The sequence below is a fragment of the Mugil cephalus genome, chromosome 13 (genome assembly GCF_022458985.1).
Source record: "Mugil cephalus isolate CIBA_MC_2020 chromosome 13, CIBA_Mcephalus_1.1, whole genome shotgun sequence".
NCBI lineage: Eukaryota > Metazoa > Chordata > Actinopteri > Mugiliformes > Mugilidae > Mugil > Mugil cephalus.
Window position 1 is genome coordinate 10,213,356 of NC_061782.1, and position 17,087 is coordinate 10,230,442.

Here is a 17,087-nt window from a genome sequence, read left to right on the forward strand (position 1 = left end):
TCATCTGTGAAGCGGTGACTAAATTGTGAGATGAAAAATAATCGCACGCAAACGCGGAATAGAATCTGAAAGCCTTTTTATACATCAGTGCGTCAAAAAGACAGAAAACAGAGATGATGCTTTAGTATTGCTTGCGTGCAAGAAACCAGAACGCCAATTAAAAATAAAAAAAATAAAAAAAATCAAGAAGAAAATCTTACACCGCTTAAGATATGAATTTGTGTTTAGTTAACAGATCTCTTCATACACAATATATCACGTTAAGGCACAACTTTTGAAGTCTACTCTGTATACCATAGTCAAAGTATTTTCCCTGCACTTACATGATATAAAAGCCTCAGACAATAAAGGAATATCTTTAAATATATTAAGCATTAACTGCATCCATGCCTCAAATCAAAAGCAAAAGGCTGACAGTGTTATGTGATAACCCTCAGAGTTAAAGACGTATAGCTAGACTTAAAAAAAGCAAAGATTCACAGTATGAAGCAGCCACAGTAAAAATTTGAAGATATAGTGTATGAACAATATATACGCTGAGTATATTTTACAAAGTCACCATTGTTGCAATTTGCATATTTGGACCAGTCTTCATTGGAAACTGTGGGCACTTCCTTTAACCTATGTCACGCAGGTTGTGAAGCACTTCATCACTGCATCCCTGTCGAAGAACAACAAAAAAAAGATATATTGTCTAAGAAACAGGCCAGCATTAGAAACAGTGAAATGAAGAAGATGGAGAGTGGAAGAAAACTAAACAAAGTCGCGTGGTATTCTAGACAAGATTCCGTCAAGTGTACCAAATTAAAAGCGACAAAAAAAGCACTTGCAGCCTTTGTTGGGGTGATTTGGGTGGGGCTGCTCATGAATAAGTGAGCGTGTTTTGGCGGGGAAGCACCACATGTTCGGAGCGACGGGGGCTCCCTTTCTCCAGGTACGCCGTGCTGAAGGATGATGCAATGAGAGCGATCACCATGGCAACCACAGATGGCTGCCTACTCCATTTCCCTTCACACAGTTTTTTCCTCTTGCCATCGGTGTGTTGCTATGCAGACTTCGCCTACGGCCACGGTCAAAATTCGATGGAGGAGGTGTGAAACCCGTCAAGGTTAAAAGGAGGGGGAGGAGGGGGGGCATAAGGAACTGAGAGGAAGGAGGGGAGGTCAGCGGATAGAGAGGAGACACGTGTCTCTAGACCCCCCCGTCCCCCAAAAAACACTCACCAAAATCCCCATATTCTTCCTCTCATTCACCTCAATTTTTTTTTAGTTTTGATGATGTTTTAAATATAAATTGAGGGATGGTGGTATTTTTGTTTCTCTAAAACCTGCATGAATACATAATCAGTCTCACAGGTTTCCACCCCCCATTTCTGATTAAATGTCAGAGCAACGGTAGTCTTAAAGCGCTGTGGGAAGTGCAAATGCAGCAGGTTTTAGTGCTCCACAGGCATGGGAGGTTATAAATAGGAAACAAGGTAAAATACATTAAAGGATCAAGTCCATTGGCCATGTGGTGTTGTGGCTAGCCAGGTGTCACAATTTATTTAGGTGAAGACTCTAGCCTAATGCTTTTTAACGTGTCAGCCAAAGGAACGAAGATCAAAATAAGCATCTGCTCTCTAACAACATAAACAATTGAGCTAAGTGATAAAATCTACGTTTAATGAAAAATGGATTAGAGTAAGAGGCTTAAGGAAATGGGACAATGATGTGTTAAAAAATAAAATATACAAAAAAAACAGATAAATCAGAGGAATGGTAAGTAAATTTGCTCATGAGGGTTTTAATTATCCAAATTTAGCTGTCAAATCTGCATTCCTCCAGAGGAATTTGGCGTTTGGGAGGGTGACACAGGAGAAGGTCTTTGTCTCAGCTTTGCATTGTTGTTAGCATTTGGGCTGGGGGAGGGGGCACACGGGTTGTTATAGGACATCTCTCAGCTGTCAGGATGGATTATAGGGTTGCCCAAACACACAAGACACTTAGAAAGGAAGGGGGCTGCATGGGGGGAACCAGACTCCTCAGCAAACGAGATATAACCCTGCTTAAAGCTGCACGGACAAAACATCACATCACACCTTGGGCTTGGAAAGCACTGAGGTGACACACTATTTGGGACAATTTGACGTGTGAGCACCTAAGAGTATTGGGAATTTGTCTTTGAATCAAAATTCCATTTAGAGGTACACTTGGGAAAAATATTCAATCAAAAAAAATTGTGTTGCGCTTTAATCCCATATAGCTTAACATAAGCTCATCACGTGCAATTTAAAAAAGCTACGTTGGGGAAGAAATGTTACAGTAAATCTGACTGAAAGAGCATTACTCCACAATAAGTCATTTCATTTTGATAATACGGACAAAACAACTGATGCCAGGGGGCTAAAGCACAGAGCTGTGTGAAACAACAAGCTGCCATTTGTTTGACACCGAGACCCTACAGTCGTCATAGCGGGGGATTACGGCCATATGGTGGAGGCAAACAGTGGCAAGAGGGAAATAAAAACATGTTTTCATTGAAGGGTCGCTCAGTGTGTTCCCGAGAGTCTTTTTGTGTGTGTAGCGTCATTATTGAAATATAAAAAGGGAGATAAAATTAATTAAGGTCTCATTAGAGTCCTCCTGATTTCCAGAAGTGATTCATGGCAAAGGTGCACCCTCACAAATAAAATGATTTCAGAGAGCAACGCACTCAGCAGATGGTAACAAAAAGGACCATAAACATAATGTAGACAAAATATATGAGACAAAATCCTGTCGTCTTACCTGGCAAATGGAATGTAAGAGATGCTGTACCTGAAAGAGAGAAACACACCAAAGGGTGAATATGTGTGGTTATGTTTGAGACAGAATCAAGACGACACCAACTATGAGTGTGAGGATGAGCCCAACAAGAAACAGTATATGTATAAAACAAAGATGGTTTCAAAGTTGACATTTATGATGATGTACTTTGGCTACTTCAGTGAGTCATGTACAGCCAAGTTGTTGAAATTTGGTGGTGATGGATTTTATGTTTTTTATAGTGTAATCTTGAATATTTTTAAAAAAGTGAGTTAACAAAAAACCTGTGATTAATTTTGTACTTAATCAGATAATAAAATAGCTACTTGTAACCAATATGTGTTACAATTTACCATCAAGTAGTGATCAGTGGACCAATGGATCTCTGATCAATCCCTTAATCAACAGGGATTAACAACACATGACTGTGAATGAATTGGATATACTTTAGTTTTTGCATTAATTGTTATGGATAGTTCAACAGAGCAAAGACCAACTAAAACATTGTGTTGGAAATTTCCAGAAACAGGAAAGTTCCACTTAAAAATCCCCTGATGAAACGAACACCCACTATATATTTAAAATATGTGAAGAATCTGGTACAGCAGCTGAATGATTAACTGGAGCCCAAGTCTCAGTGTGACGGCAAGAAAAATCCTCATGTGTCTTGTTAAGTGCAGAGCCGCAGCTATTATTACTGTACCGATTTATCAAGTGAATGTCCCATATGTCTGAACTACACAAGTGTATCTGCCACTGATGTTTTGCTGTCAAACGGCCCCCGCTCCATCCCCGAGTCTGTGTCAGTCTGTAGTGGTTCAGCGTCACATGGTCCCTTCGCCAGATCCAGCCTGGGGACTGGACTTTGCCCACATCTGTGCGGGTCAGTGGAGACGACGTATTAAGAGAACCACCCTCGCGCAGACGTCTGAGCGCAACGTGTGGGAGTGCACTATGCCCCCCCAGTCTGCTAAGAATGAGTTTGGGATGTGTGACTTGTGGTTGCCGTGGTGATGCCTTTGAGAACTCAGCCAGAGCGGAAATGAATGTGGTGCATGTAGGTGCAAAAGCAGGGTAGTTATGAGGGTGACACAGTCCTGCTCAGTGATGCACTGAAAATGTCCATTCTCTTCCTCCTGTGTTGCTGTGGGTTTGTTTCTCCGCACACTGAAAGTCTTTTGTTAGACCTGAGCAAATATGTTCAAATTAATGGACTGCTGACATGTCAATACACATCACTCACAGGTCACAGTATCACACTGCTGTAGTAAAGCTTAACCTTACTGACCTTGGAGCTGTGAAAACATGGTGGCCAGTCTCACTGTTAGATGCGTGTTTTTATCAATTAGCTAGTTAGCTTGTCGTCGCCAGAATTCAGAGACACATTCAGGTCACGGTTCAAAATATATATATATACACACAATGGGGCTACGACAAACTATATTACCAATTAAAATGAAAGCAACTAGAAAACATATGCCTCTGAAACCCACTCAAGTTACAATTTACTAATTAGACTCTATTAGACTTCTATGTGAAAGTTTGTCATAATCAGAATATGATATATTAAGACCAATAACCTGTTCTGTGAGGTCACACAGAACTTGAACTGTGACCCTAAAGAACCAAATTCTGGCAAGCCCATCTCCAAGTCCAAGGATTTGAGACTAATTTAAAGAAAGTTCTTTGATTGTGTTTTCACGAATGGGTCGGCCAAACAACCCAAAACATTTAAGTAAAAAAGAAATCCCCAACTAAGAGCCCAAATCCCAAATATGTTCCAGTTGTGTTCTCGTAAAACCATGAAAAGCAACCTTTAAGAATATCACATTAAGGGTTGAAACTAAATGAACACAAATATGACAAAGTCACGGTTCAACTGATCTTAGCAGGTTAAAGCTTTCAGGCAATGTTAAAAGATTTTTGGACACAAACTTTTGGTCAATGTTTTGTCAATCTAAGAGCTGCTTCCTTTCAATAAGTAAAAGGCATTTAAGATCGTCTTCGTCTGACATACTTAAGCGAACTAATGACTAACGAACACTGGATCATTCAACTGTGATTTTACTTCACCTAATGACCAGAGACAGCTGGCAGAGACTTCATCTTGCATGTAAACAATGCGAGTGTAAATACCCGTCTGTCTCTACTTGCCAAATCTCTGTATGTGGGTCCAAACGAGAAGCTCTTTACTAATCCTGGCGCTACCATTTCCTTTATAGGCCAAACATATACTAACCTACCATTACACCTGGCAACCTGCCTACCAGCTGCACTGACTCAACCCGTATTTCAAATAGATGTCACTGTCTTCTCTGGCGAACTAGGGCAGGGACATTTAAATTGTGTGCCGTTTACTATTTTGGTCCATTTTGAAAAAACTAAACCCCATTTTAAACACATTTACTGCTTTGACACAACCAAAAAATATGATAAAGTAGTGTAAACATCCGCCATGCAGGTCCCTGCAGATATAGGTAAGCTTAAACCTTTAGTGGTGTGATGGACCCAGTGACATTTAACACAAGTCGAAGCAGCAGCAGGTGGCTTCATCAGAATAGGTTTGAAGTTAGTTTCCTGTAACTGTGCGAGAACTTGATTGACTGGCTTGTCACACTTACCATGTCATTGCCAAAAACTGTATAATACAGAAGATGATAGCCAGTCCCTTTTTGTGCCACTGTAAAAAAACAAACAAACAAAAAAAAAAGCAGTTATTGGACTGGTTGAAAACTCATCCCTAAGACCAACTGTATTTGTATCTTTGTTACATACATACTTACCCAAAACACAGCACAAAGTGTTAAGACGAGACAGAGCTGGTAGAACAAGAAAATCATTAGTTAGCCATGTGTCTGGTTACAGGATGACATTTAGTATCAGATAATACATTTCATTGTTCGGAGAAACATCTAGAATACATCTACATAGCCAAACTACAATGCTTTGTGAGGATACGTTCCTTAATTTGTACTGGTGAGGATTATTACCAGATCTTAAAGTGAACTTGGCTTTTCTAATAAAAAAAATTTAAAATAATTCAGAAATCTCTGGGTATTACTGTAACAAAGTATCGATTGCAGTAAGTTAAACATCCAGTCAAAAATGTGGCTCTACTTCAAGTCGTCAAATACCACAGTAAAATACAAGAGTATTTACCAGCATAACAATGGTGGCTATGACTCGCGTTTTTTCAAACATGCGCTTCAGCTGCTTTACTGGTCCCATCAGGAAGCAGGTGCTTGAGATGAATCAAGAACAGAACACATTATGTTGAGAAATTATCCTTTTGTCTTCATATCAGGTGCTGGAGTGTATCCTTTTTTGTTGTTCCAGTGAGAAACATTGCAGCCATGACTGACGTGAATATGAGTCAATTAGTTTTCATACTACGTGTGTCATTCTTTGTCTTTTTAGGATACAGGCTCTTACTAATTCTAACTAACTAGGTCTGATAAGTATAAGTCTCATTATAATAACCAACCTTTATAAAATATTTTAGAACAAAACAAAAAAATGTATCTATTTCATTGTATTTTGTGAGTATATTCTTATAGAATAGTCCACTACTCTCTTCTGACATGTGACTACATCGCACAATAAGGGCTTACATATTTCAAGGCCAACACCATAACGACACATTTAGGACCTCGTACATGATGCGCATGTTACATCAGTGAATCTAGCAAGACAAAGGCTTTCCCCACTGACGAGGCATGAAGCTCTGGGCACAGCAGAGCCGAGTGGGTAGACGGAGTCTGTGGAGCGTCACATCTGTTAAATGAGACATGAGAGTAGTGTGATGACGTAGGCTCTCACTCCACTGGTCTGTTGGGAGGGATGGATCCTTTTTTGCTCACTGTGACAGAGACACTAATGACATCCACGCACAAGAAAATCTGTCGTCTGCACAGTGTAAGACTGGCTCTTCTGTACTAACAATCTATATTCTATACAGATATTTGGTGATATTTCAGGACAGTATTTTGATTGGAAGTGCATTTTTTCTTGATACATAATAAAACAAAATAATTGTTAGAATGAACTTAATTTGTCAAGTAATTGACAGGAACATATACAATGGCATTATCCTCTAAATTCTTTATTGAAATGATGTATGCAGTCAAAGTCTCATACAGATAAGAAGTACTTGAGGCTCCTTAAAATACGATCCTTCCTTGTACCGGATGGTTAACCGGGCTTATGAAGAAGGTGACCCGATTTCTTGTCCCATCTAAACCTTGTGGACATTTGATACCTGAAAACAGAGACTGCTCTGTCTGACAACAAACCCCTCATCCATGGTACACTGTCTGTCAGAAGTCAAAGATCTCATTAATAGATTTAGACCCAGGATTATCTTGATTAAATAATCCATAAAGTTGTCAAATCCAACATCCCTGCTGATATGTACGAAAGATAATATCTAATCTTATTTAAGCATTATACCAAGATAAAGTACGGCTGTGTCTCTGGGTAGAAATTAAGCCTGCATCCACCAAAACAGAGGAAAAAACAGTAGGACAAATTCACACAGTGTATTCTTATTGAAAACTTAAACTGCCAAATAATACAATAAGAAAAACAATGTAAGGAAATCATAATACAGATGGCTGCCCCATTCCCAGTGACCATTACCTTTCTACCACAAGTAACACACAATTAAGATGCATGACTACAGGTTAACTTGCATAATAATGACAAACTTATGGATATATATGAAACTTATATGTATATAAACATAGAATTTTATAAATTAAAATTTCTGTTCACTGTTAAGGATTCATACTAAACCTTTATCTCAGTCATATTTTTTCTTGGTTTAAGTGCAATCATTTCTGCTTATTATTAAATTATACTAATAAATAGTAATAATAAAACATCTGAATAAATATATATATATTCCCGACTATACTTTAGGTATCATCTTTAAATAAATCAAATGGAAACACCTCATGTTTCCTCAGGAACTGTGCTCCTAACACCGAGCAACAGGTGATGAGTGCGCAGAAGCAAATGGTGGTAAATTAATGACTACACGATGAATCTTTTGTCAAATTTGCCTTGCATCAAACTTGGGGGAAATACAAAGCTGTGCTGAGGATGATTGTAACAACGTGCAGCAATCATCGAGGAAAATTTATTTTGTATGACTATTCATCATCTGTTGTTTTCCTGGCGCTGTGTCATACAGGTGGGAAAATGTTCACATCAATATCAGACTGTGGCTGTTAGATTGTATTGGACTAAAGAGTCTTACCTGGAAAGAGCTGAGATATTCCCTAGTGTGTAGAAGACAGCGAAAAGCTTGATGCCATTTGGAAGGAACAGCAGCGCTGTGCCCTGATAAAGCAGCAAAACAGTCTCTGTCAGCTACAGTGAATAATCTCACCACACATCAATTAAAAAAAATAATAAGGAAAGAATCTAGCCATATCATGCAGGTAAAAAATATACCAGGCTTTAAAGTGACAGAAAGCTCTGATGTACAGTATGTTATTTTTTTTCCTTTCTGTTTGATGCCTTAAGGTTTACAGAGACATTGCTGGCTCCCCCTAGTGCTCAAATAAGACTGTGTTTAAGAATCACTGCTTGGATGACACTATAAAAAGATCAATTAATTAAACTTTAATATTTAGATCAACAGTTATTTTATTATTATGGCCATATGAAGGGTGAGTTTAGAGCACATTTATTGCATGTTTTCAATTATATGAAACTTTGACAGTACTTATAAGTCAGACAAAGAAAAAAACTGTACATATCTATAAGGAAATAATCTAATTAAGGGGCCCTTTAAAATACCAGTGGATGTGCAGTTTTTGTATGCAAGTGTAGATTTAATTCAGTCGTGGTTCGCAGCACTAACCATCCAAGTAAAGGCGAATATTTGAAAGATAACAACTGCATAATGTGTTTTTTTAACTGGTGCAGGTGAAGCTCAAATTACGATAATGTGAAAAAAGAAAGTCAAACTCATATATGATCTAGATTCATTACACAAAGTGAAATACCTCAAGCCTTTATTTCTTGTAATTTTGATGATCATGGCTTACAGATAATGAAAACTTTCAATGTTGGAAACTTGTTGTGTCATGCCCTAATCTGCTAATTAACTCAAAACACTTGCAAAAGTTTTCTGAGCCTTTACATCGTCTCTCAGTCTGGGTCACTAGGCTACACAATCATGGGGAAGACTGCTGACTGGAGAGATGTCCAGAAGACAGTCATTGACACACTCTGGACATGGACTACAAATGTTGCATTCCTCAAGTCAAGAAACTTCTGAACCACAGACAATGTCAGAAGTGTCTTAGATGGGCTGAGGAGAAAAGGAACTAGACTGTTGCTCAGTGGTCCAGTGTCCTCTCAGATGAAAGTGAACTTTTTCAAGTCATTTGGGAATCAAGGTCCCAACGTCTGGAGGACGTGGAGAGACACATAATTCACATTGCCAGTGTGAAGTTTCCACAGTCAATGATGATTTGGATTGCGATGTCATGTGCTGGTGGTGGTCCACTGTGTTCTCTGAAGTCCACAGTCAATGCAACCATCTACTGGGAAATTTTAGAGCACTTCACACTTCCTTCTGCTAACAAGCTTTAAGGAAATGCTGATTTCATTTTCCAGCAGGACTGGTTCAGTGAACATAGTGTTATTTTGCTTGTCTGGCCAGAAAATTTGCCTGAGCTGGACCCCATAAAGAATCTATGGGCTATGTCAAGAATAAGGTGAGAGACACTGGACTCTACAGTACAGATGACCTGAAGGCTGCTATCAAAGTAACCTGTGTTTCCATTACACCTCAGCAGTGCCACAGGTTGATCCCCTCCATGCCACGCTACACTGATGGAGCAATTCATGCAAAAGGAGGCTGTACCAAGTAGTGAGTGCATGGAAACGAACATACTTTTCAGAAGCCTGCCATAATATTCAAATTTTATGAGACACAGTTTAGGGTTTTCATTATCTGTAAGCCAGTCATCACAATTACAACAACAACAAAAAAGGGCTGATATGTTTCACTCTCTGTGTGTTAAATCTATATAATATAGGAGTTAGACTTTGAGCTGTGCCTGTAGATGTGAAAATATCTTTCAACAGCAAATGTAACTATAGAAATGTGGTTTTCTGAGCTAGCGTGAATTATCACAGTGACTTCAAGTCTTAAAGGCATGTATGGCTATGACTTCCTCTTATCTGCATAACTGCTAAAGTCACATTTTTGAGTGTCATTCTGAAACTTTTATGTGCTAATTAAATGCAACAGACAGAGGGGGACATGTTTGTTTGTGTGGGCAGACAGGGGCACTAATATTATCATAATAATACCATAATCATTTTAAGTGTAAGCAGCATAACACACATGTACACGCGTAAGCACAAATGTGGACTAATGTTTGTAGTGTTAACAGATGTGAATGCATTTCACGCTTTCTCTTTGTCGGCGTGAAGCCACACAGTTGATATTCAGAAGTGTTTTGAAAGAGTCACTCACCAGTATCGAGCACAGAATGCCTACAGCAAAGCATATGACAAACCACTTCACTCTGGTGCTGTAGCTGAGAGTGCTGGCATCAAGGACCTGTTGAGAACAATAGGAGGATGTCACAAGACAAACTTGCAGTAAGACCCCCTGACTTCCTACTGATGATTTGACCATGTTGGCTTGAGCTAAGCAGATAACACCCAGCTGCACCCTTATCTTACAACACACACAGGCACAGTAGTTGGGTAGTTACAGCAACCGATTTGTAATCTGCTAGCAAAGAGACATTTTTTCCTTAAAAAAAGGGGGGGGGGAGAAAAAGAAGTAGTTTTTAAAAAGTGAAATCACGTAGTATAAAACACCAATTTGGTAAGACCTTACCGTAGTTCCTCCTATTCGTGAACGCGTGCAAAAAGTACAAATACACAAACACAATTTATCAAAAGGTAAATGCTATGATGAAGACATGTGTACAGGCAGGACAAGTGTAAGTGGTACAATTAAAACACACACAGGAAACTTGCTTTATTGGCTAACATTAGCCAACTGCCCAACGTCTACGATAGCGAAATGTCAGTTAGTTACAGATCACGCGTAAATTAGCATCTTTTAATAACGACTATTATCTGATAATTTTATGAAAAAAACACAAATAAAACCACATTAACAGTATGTGAGCACTGGGAGAAGAGTTTCTGACAGGAAACACGGCTAGCAGGCTACATAGTGCTGTGTAACATTAAAGTGTATGAACTAAAACAAGGTTAGCATTAGTAGCGAGCTACCTGAGCTGTGAGACCCAGCTCCTCATTGTCGTCTCGTCCACTGAGCACACGACGAAGCTTGTCCATCTCTGTGGGGTAGCTGTGGCAAGAATTAAAAAACACGAAAGAAAACAACAACGACCTTCTGAAACTCTTATATTTCCTGCCGTTTCTGTCCACTAGTTCTCTCCGCAGCCGTTTGCGATAAAGTTGGACTTCCTGGACAGTGTTTTCTGAGTTGGGATCTGTTTGGTCGCAGCCTCAGTGAGCGCAGCTCGACGGGGAGGCGTTCCAAAAAACTGACCGCAGATCAGTCCCTGAATGCGCCCTGTCCGACGCCACTTCCTCCCAACTGTTAAGCCTAATTTATAGTACTACGCTGACCTACGCACGGACCTTACGCGCGTGGCCAACGCTGGCGTGACATCGCCGCCGAAACTCTAGTCAACTCTGTGTCTTTTCTGCCAGTTGGGTTAATTTAGTTTCCACTCCTTGGTTCACTTTCTACTTCCTGCTTCACAACAAATCTCAACCTAATTCTGACGAACATACAGACCTACAATACAAACGTCTGTATAATCAAACCTCCTTAACCTACCAATGACCACCATGACTGTTAGTACTGTGGTGGCATTTCTGGTGTCTTGATACAACATGATTAATTGGTATTATTTAAGAAACACTTAAGTCATACAAATGCTCAACAAACACTGACAAAATAACTTAAACTTGTTTTTCTGCGTCTCTGTCGCCACCCAGTGGACACAGGACGACAAGGTAGTTGGCACTTTCAATATCCTTTCAGTGCGGAGGAGTCACATTGCGATGGCACCACCATCCACTGCAGAATTAATTGCATAACCGTAACATTACGTATTCTATGCTCAAACATATTGGAGGTCAAACACATTTATGTCTAAACACATGCAATTCATGACACCACAATGGTCGTGAATGCGTTTTTTAACCTATAGCTTCATTAGTCACATAGGACTTAATTAGTTTTCAATTTCAGAATGTACTCGTTAGCAAGTGAAAACGTTTTTTTTTAACATTTTTTTTTTTTTATCAAAGTTATTTAACATTGCCATGCCTTTATCAACAGTGTAACTGGCGCCAGACGAGATACCGTTATGGGAGGCTTCTGACTTTGGGTCACACTGTCCTGAAGTACACGATCATTGGCTAAAGTCTTTATGTGTACACCAGAAGAAGTCTTGCTCTTAATTATCTTTAAATGCACTTAAATTACACACACACACACACACACACACACACACACACACACACACACACACACACACACAAAAGGATAGTGTGCAATCTGTGTTATATTTTCAAGTGAGGTCACACTGTGGTGTGATGTGGTCCACACACTAAACACGCAGCGGAAGTGCCCACTAACCATTACGGCGTCTTTGTATTCAGACAGCAGCCACAACGAGAATGTCGCTGTCGACACATTCCTGCTCCTGCCAGGTGTACCAGAAATGTTGCATACCAGGGGTATGCACGTGTTTCGTGCGTCCGAGGATCTGCCGCTGTTTCCCCACCGCGATCAGGTGCAACAATGTAACAGGGACAAAAGACTGTGCGTTCTGCCATGTTATGTTATTTTTACAGACTGTGCTTTTTTTCTTTTTCTCCTTATTTATTTATATTTTACAGCCGCTAACTAATCTGGTGAAATCATTGATATGCATATGCATATGCGCGTGTGTGTACACGCGTATATGGTTATGGTTCTGACACATAAGCGTATGCGCGCGTGTGTGTAAAACAGAAGAACCTTAATTATCTGTGAGGAAAATGTCGAGTTGCTAATACGGTCAAGGGAACAGTGCGTCCTCCCTTTCTATATGCTTTCCGGGAATCAGAGCCCAACCAGACTGTTGCAAGCCTTGAAGATGAGGAATCTTGACCCCCCCTCTGCTAAATCACAGAACTTTCAGTCTCCCTTGATAAGTGTCCGTGAACACCAAGGTTAGCAGCCTTGTGCACGTAAATACCACCGACACTCCAGGGACTTTCGGTTCTGACATATTAATAGTATATTTTAAATACTTTCTGTTTGTCTGAAACTTTTACTGAACAAAAGTTAATAATCTTGGTTTAGAAGAAATGCGGAATACAGTGACAAACCGTAAAGCTGTAATGCTATTTATAAATTTTATATAGATGAACTGTTTTAAATCTTGTTGCAGGAGAATATTTTTTTCCCACAATGCCTTGAGATCATTTGGTCAAGATGTCTCTAATTATGCATCCTCTTCATTTGCTTTTCCAGGTTTCTCTATCCCCTGTCTTTGCAAACAATTTCAAGCCATTCATTTGAGGATTTGAAATTTCTACTTCTAACATAACAGTGATGAGGCTTGAATTTAAACTAATCTGAAAAATGGATGCATTGTCAATTGAATGTACCATAATAGGAGTAGGACTCCTAAACTGAGTGCCACAATTCAACTGCTTCATTGCTTTGTTTCTGCATATGTTCAGTGAGATTTCTCAGAGTGTAACCCTGAAAACCATTGAGACACTGACTTTTAACAACCTGCCCAACCTCTCTGAAATGTGAGTCTATTTCTGTGATTCTCTGGTTCAATCATAGTCACAATCACCGTAGTGCAGCCGCTCAGCGTCGACTCATACTTTACATCTCAGTTCAATCGAAAACACAAGAAATCTGATGCACATCAACCGAGGGACCTTCAACAACCTCCCCAAACTTCGCTACTTGTGAGAACATTGACAATGATCTTCATTTTTAAAACTCCAACCTTAGACAGGAGCATGCAATTTGATTTTCGGCAAAGTTTCAATTTGGTTTATATTAATGTTCCTCAAAATATGACACCATTTTGCTTTTCTTGAAAGGAGCATCTCAAACACTGGCATAACAGTTTTTCCTGACATTACTTTGATCAATTTGCTTGAATCCGAGTTCATCTTGTAAGTACGTTTGTTATTAAAATCTTGGAAGGGAGAATAAAAACTAAACACAAATCATGACAAGCTTGCGTTGCTGTGGAGTCTTCATGGAACTTCTATAATTATTTGATTTCCAGGCATATATGTGACAACATTTATTTCCTAGAAGTTCCTCCGAACTCTTTCAGTGGCATGACAAAAGAATACATCACAATGTGAGTGACGCACACTTTTGCTATAAAGAGCTTTAGTTTTAGTAAGAAAGGAAAAGCGTGTTAACGAGTGTTAACCACAATCATAACGGGTCTGACGTTTGCAGGAACCTGTTCAACAATGGCATCAGAGAAATGGCTTCAGCAGGATGGAGATAGATAAGCTGTACTCAGCTGCATCATTCCTTTTTTTTTCTTTTTTTTTTTTTACTGTTTGTGAAACATTAAAGTTTTGCTCCTTAACCTGTTTTCTGTTGTGTTTAGGGTACTGAAGAATAATCGAAATCTTAGAGTGATCCACAGAGATGCTTTCAAAGGAGCCACTGGCCTCGGAGTCTTTTAAGTGACTATTTTAAAACCTTCTGTTTCTCACTTATCTGTAAATCTAAGCGATTTCTTGAGAATAGCAGAAGAAGGGAAAACTTCTGATGCTGTAGGTGTCATGTCTTCATAAATTGGTTTTATGTGCTTTCTAGTAATGACCAACATTGCTTCTGAAGTATTTCACACATACTACACTAAATTACTTAGAAACTGGCCACAAAGGTGATCTCGTATTGTTCTTGTTACCTCACAGGGATGTTTCTGCAACAGCTCTGACAGAGCTGCCATCACAGGGCCTGCAGTCACTTTTGGTGTTGTTTGCTCAGTCGGCGTATGCCTTGAAGAGTCTGCCTCTCCCATAGGGCCTGAGGAGCCTACAAGAGGCTCATCTCACCTACAACAGCCACTGCTGTGCATTGCTGAGCAGGAACGCTCACAGGTGACTTATACTGTGCAGTGATCAGGCAATGCTTGTGAATGAAATTTCGAGCGCCAGTGGTGAGGACACACCTTAGAGTCTGGGAGTAAATGTCTTGCGATGAGAGTGATCCATCAGCAAGGTAAAATATTTGCCTTTGTGGTTTTGAACTTGGTGTCTACAGACTTAATAAGGTTTTAGGAGCAGCAACGTCTTTGCTTTAACTGTTTTTCTCTTTGTAAAGCAGGATTCAGCCTGTGATTGGAGGGTCAGCAGCCACAACTCTGCCTGTAGACTGGCCATTTTTGTCTGAGGTTGACCTCTCCGTGGACGATGATGGCTTCAGTGATGTCAATTTCCATTATCCAGAGCTCGACTTCTGTTCCACCAGATCAACGTTAGTTTGCACACCTGAAGCAGATGCGTTCAATCCCTGTGAGGACATTGCAGGCTTCAGTTTTCCATTTGGCCATTTGGTTCATCAATATACTGGCTGTCACAGGTAACCTGACAGTGCTCCTGGTCTTCTTTACCAGCCGCAACAAGTTGACGGTGCCTCGCTTCCTCATGTGCCACATGACTGCAGACTTGCGAACACATGGACGCTACAGTCAACATGCTATTGAATGGCAGATGGGGCCTGGTTGTAGTGCAGCAGGCTTCCTGTCTGTGTTTGGTGGTGTGCTGTCAGTCTGCACACTTTCCACCATCACCCTGGAGCGCTGGCACATAATCACCAATGCTCTCCACGTAGAGCGCCACCTGGTTCTGACGCAGGCAGCTGGTATAATGGCAGCTGGTTGGCTCATCTGTCTGGGAATGGGGATGCTGCCTCTTGTTGGTGTGAGCAGTTACGCCAAAGTCAGCATGGACATAGAGACTCCTCTGGCACTCCTCTGGCACAGGCCTTTATCATTATCATCCTGCTCTTCAACGTGGACGCCCTCATTGTCGTCTTCGTTTGTTACGTGCTGATCTACCCGGCTGTAAAGAACCCAGAGGTCCCCGAGAGAAGTGCTGACACCAGGACTGCAAAGCGCATGGCTGTGCTCATCTTCACAGATTTTCTCTGCATGGCACCCATCTCCTTCTTTGCCATCTCTGCTGCCTTCAAGGTTCCCCTCATCACAGTGACAAACTCCAAGATCCTGCCGGTCCTCTTCTTCCCCATCAATTCCTGTGCCAATCCCTTCCTTTACGCAATCTTCACCAAGGCTTCATGAGCTCCATGGACTGCTGTAAGAGCGAGGCCAGCGTTTACCGCACGGAGGCCTGCTGTTCAGAAAATGCCATCAAAAGTAACTTGAGGTCCGTTTTATAAAGGATCCCAATCAGGAGTGAAACTAACTGACATGGCACCAAAGATCCCCCACCAGAGTGAGGACAGGAAGGTCACCAGAAAGAGAGAGACAAGACTTTTAATTTCAGATAAAAGACATCGACAGGACATTCATGTTGGATTTAAAGGAAATTATTGACTTGTAGGCATCTGTGACAACACATTAAATGACATGCTGCATATTATGTTAAATGTGTATAATGTGAAAAAAACATTGCATTGGATTGAATTTTAATGACAAATAAGCCTTTTTCACTGGAGATATGACAGATATGACTTATATCACTGATGACGGTTCTGTGGAGTCAGGTATCTCAGTGGATCCTGGGAATGGAACGAAGCCTTCATTCATCACTAGGGCGATATTTCTTTCTGCTTACCACATGTCAAAACAGGGTGTAAAAAAAATATGGCATTCACAGTGTGACGTGAATACCATTGAAAAGTTACTTTCAAGAATGAACTTTAAAAAAAATGTCAGTGTTTAAGTAAATGGACAAAAGGTTTCCTGTAACAGAAATGGGGAAGTCCAGAATCTAGTGATAAATATTAACTCACCACAGTCAATCTACCAAATGTGTGGTATGACTGAAACCAGCTGGAGGATGGAAGATTTCAAAGAGAAACGTTTCATTTGTTTCATTCTGGTTATTGTTAGCTTTAGTAAGATTGGATGCCAAAATGACCACATGGTGGAGGAGTTGGACAGATGAATCTCCTATTTATTTATTTATTTATTTGTTTATTTGTTTGACATCTTGAAGTAGAGATTAAAAGAGATCACCTGCTGTGCTTTCCTGTAGCACACATATACTATATGTACA

The 17,087-nt window shown here is 40.1% G+C and overlaps 2 protein-coding genes across 2 annotated transcripts; one reads left to right on the forward strand and one right to left on the reverse strand.

Annotated features, from left to right (window-relative positions):
- Window positions 1-59: 59 nt before the first annotated feature.
- On the reverse strand, window positions 60-11,385 carry sft2d1 (SFT2 domain containing 1). Its single transcript, XM_047603199.1, has 8 exons — window positions 11,061-11,385; window positions 10,285-10,371; window positions 8,047-8,129; window positions 5,946-6,027; window positions 5,570-5,605; window positions 5,408-5,466; window positions 2,769-2,798; window positions 60-661 (listed from the first exon to the last, which is right to left on the reverse strand). The coding sequence occupies exons 1-8, from the start codon at window positions 11,124-11,126 to the stop codon at window positions 622-624; spliced, it is 483 nt and encodes a 160-aa protein (XP_047459155.1). The 5' UTR covers window positions 11,127-11,385; the 3' UTR covers window positions 60-621.
- Window positions 11,386-12,485: 1,100 nt separating this feature from the next.
- lhcgr (luteinizing hormone/choriogonadotropin receptor) lies at window positions 12,486-16,937 on the forward strand. Its single transcript, XM_047603574.1, is given in 16 exon segments — window positions 12,486-12,601; window positions 13,327-13,404; window positions 13,539-13,613; window positions 13,704-13,778; window positions 13,917-13,991; window positions 14,108-14,185; window positions 14,290-14,312; window positions 14,315-14,348; window positions 14,447-14,521; window positions 14,760-14,957; window positions 15,010-15,066; window positions 15,172-15,384; window positions 15,386-15,810; window positions 15,813-16,139; window positions 16,142-16,230; window positions 16,232-16,937. Coding segments are annotated over 16 exon segments (2,109 nt in total). The 3' UTR covers window positions 16,403-16,937.
- Window positions 16,938-17,087: the final 150 nt, after the last annotated feature.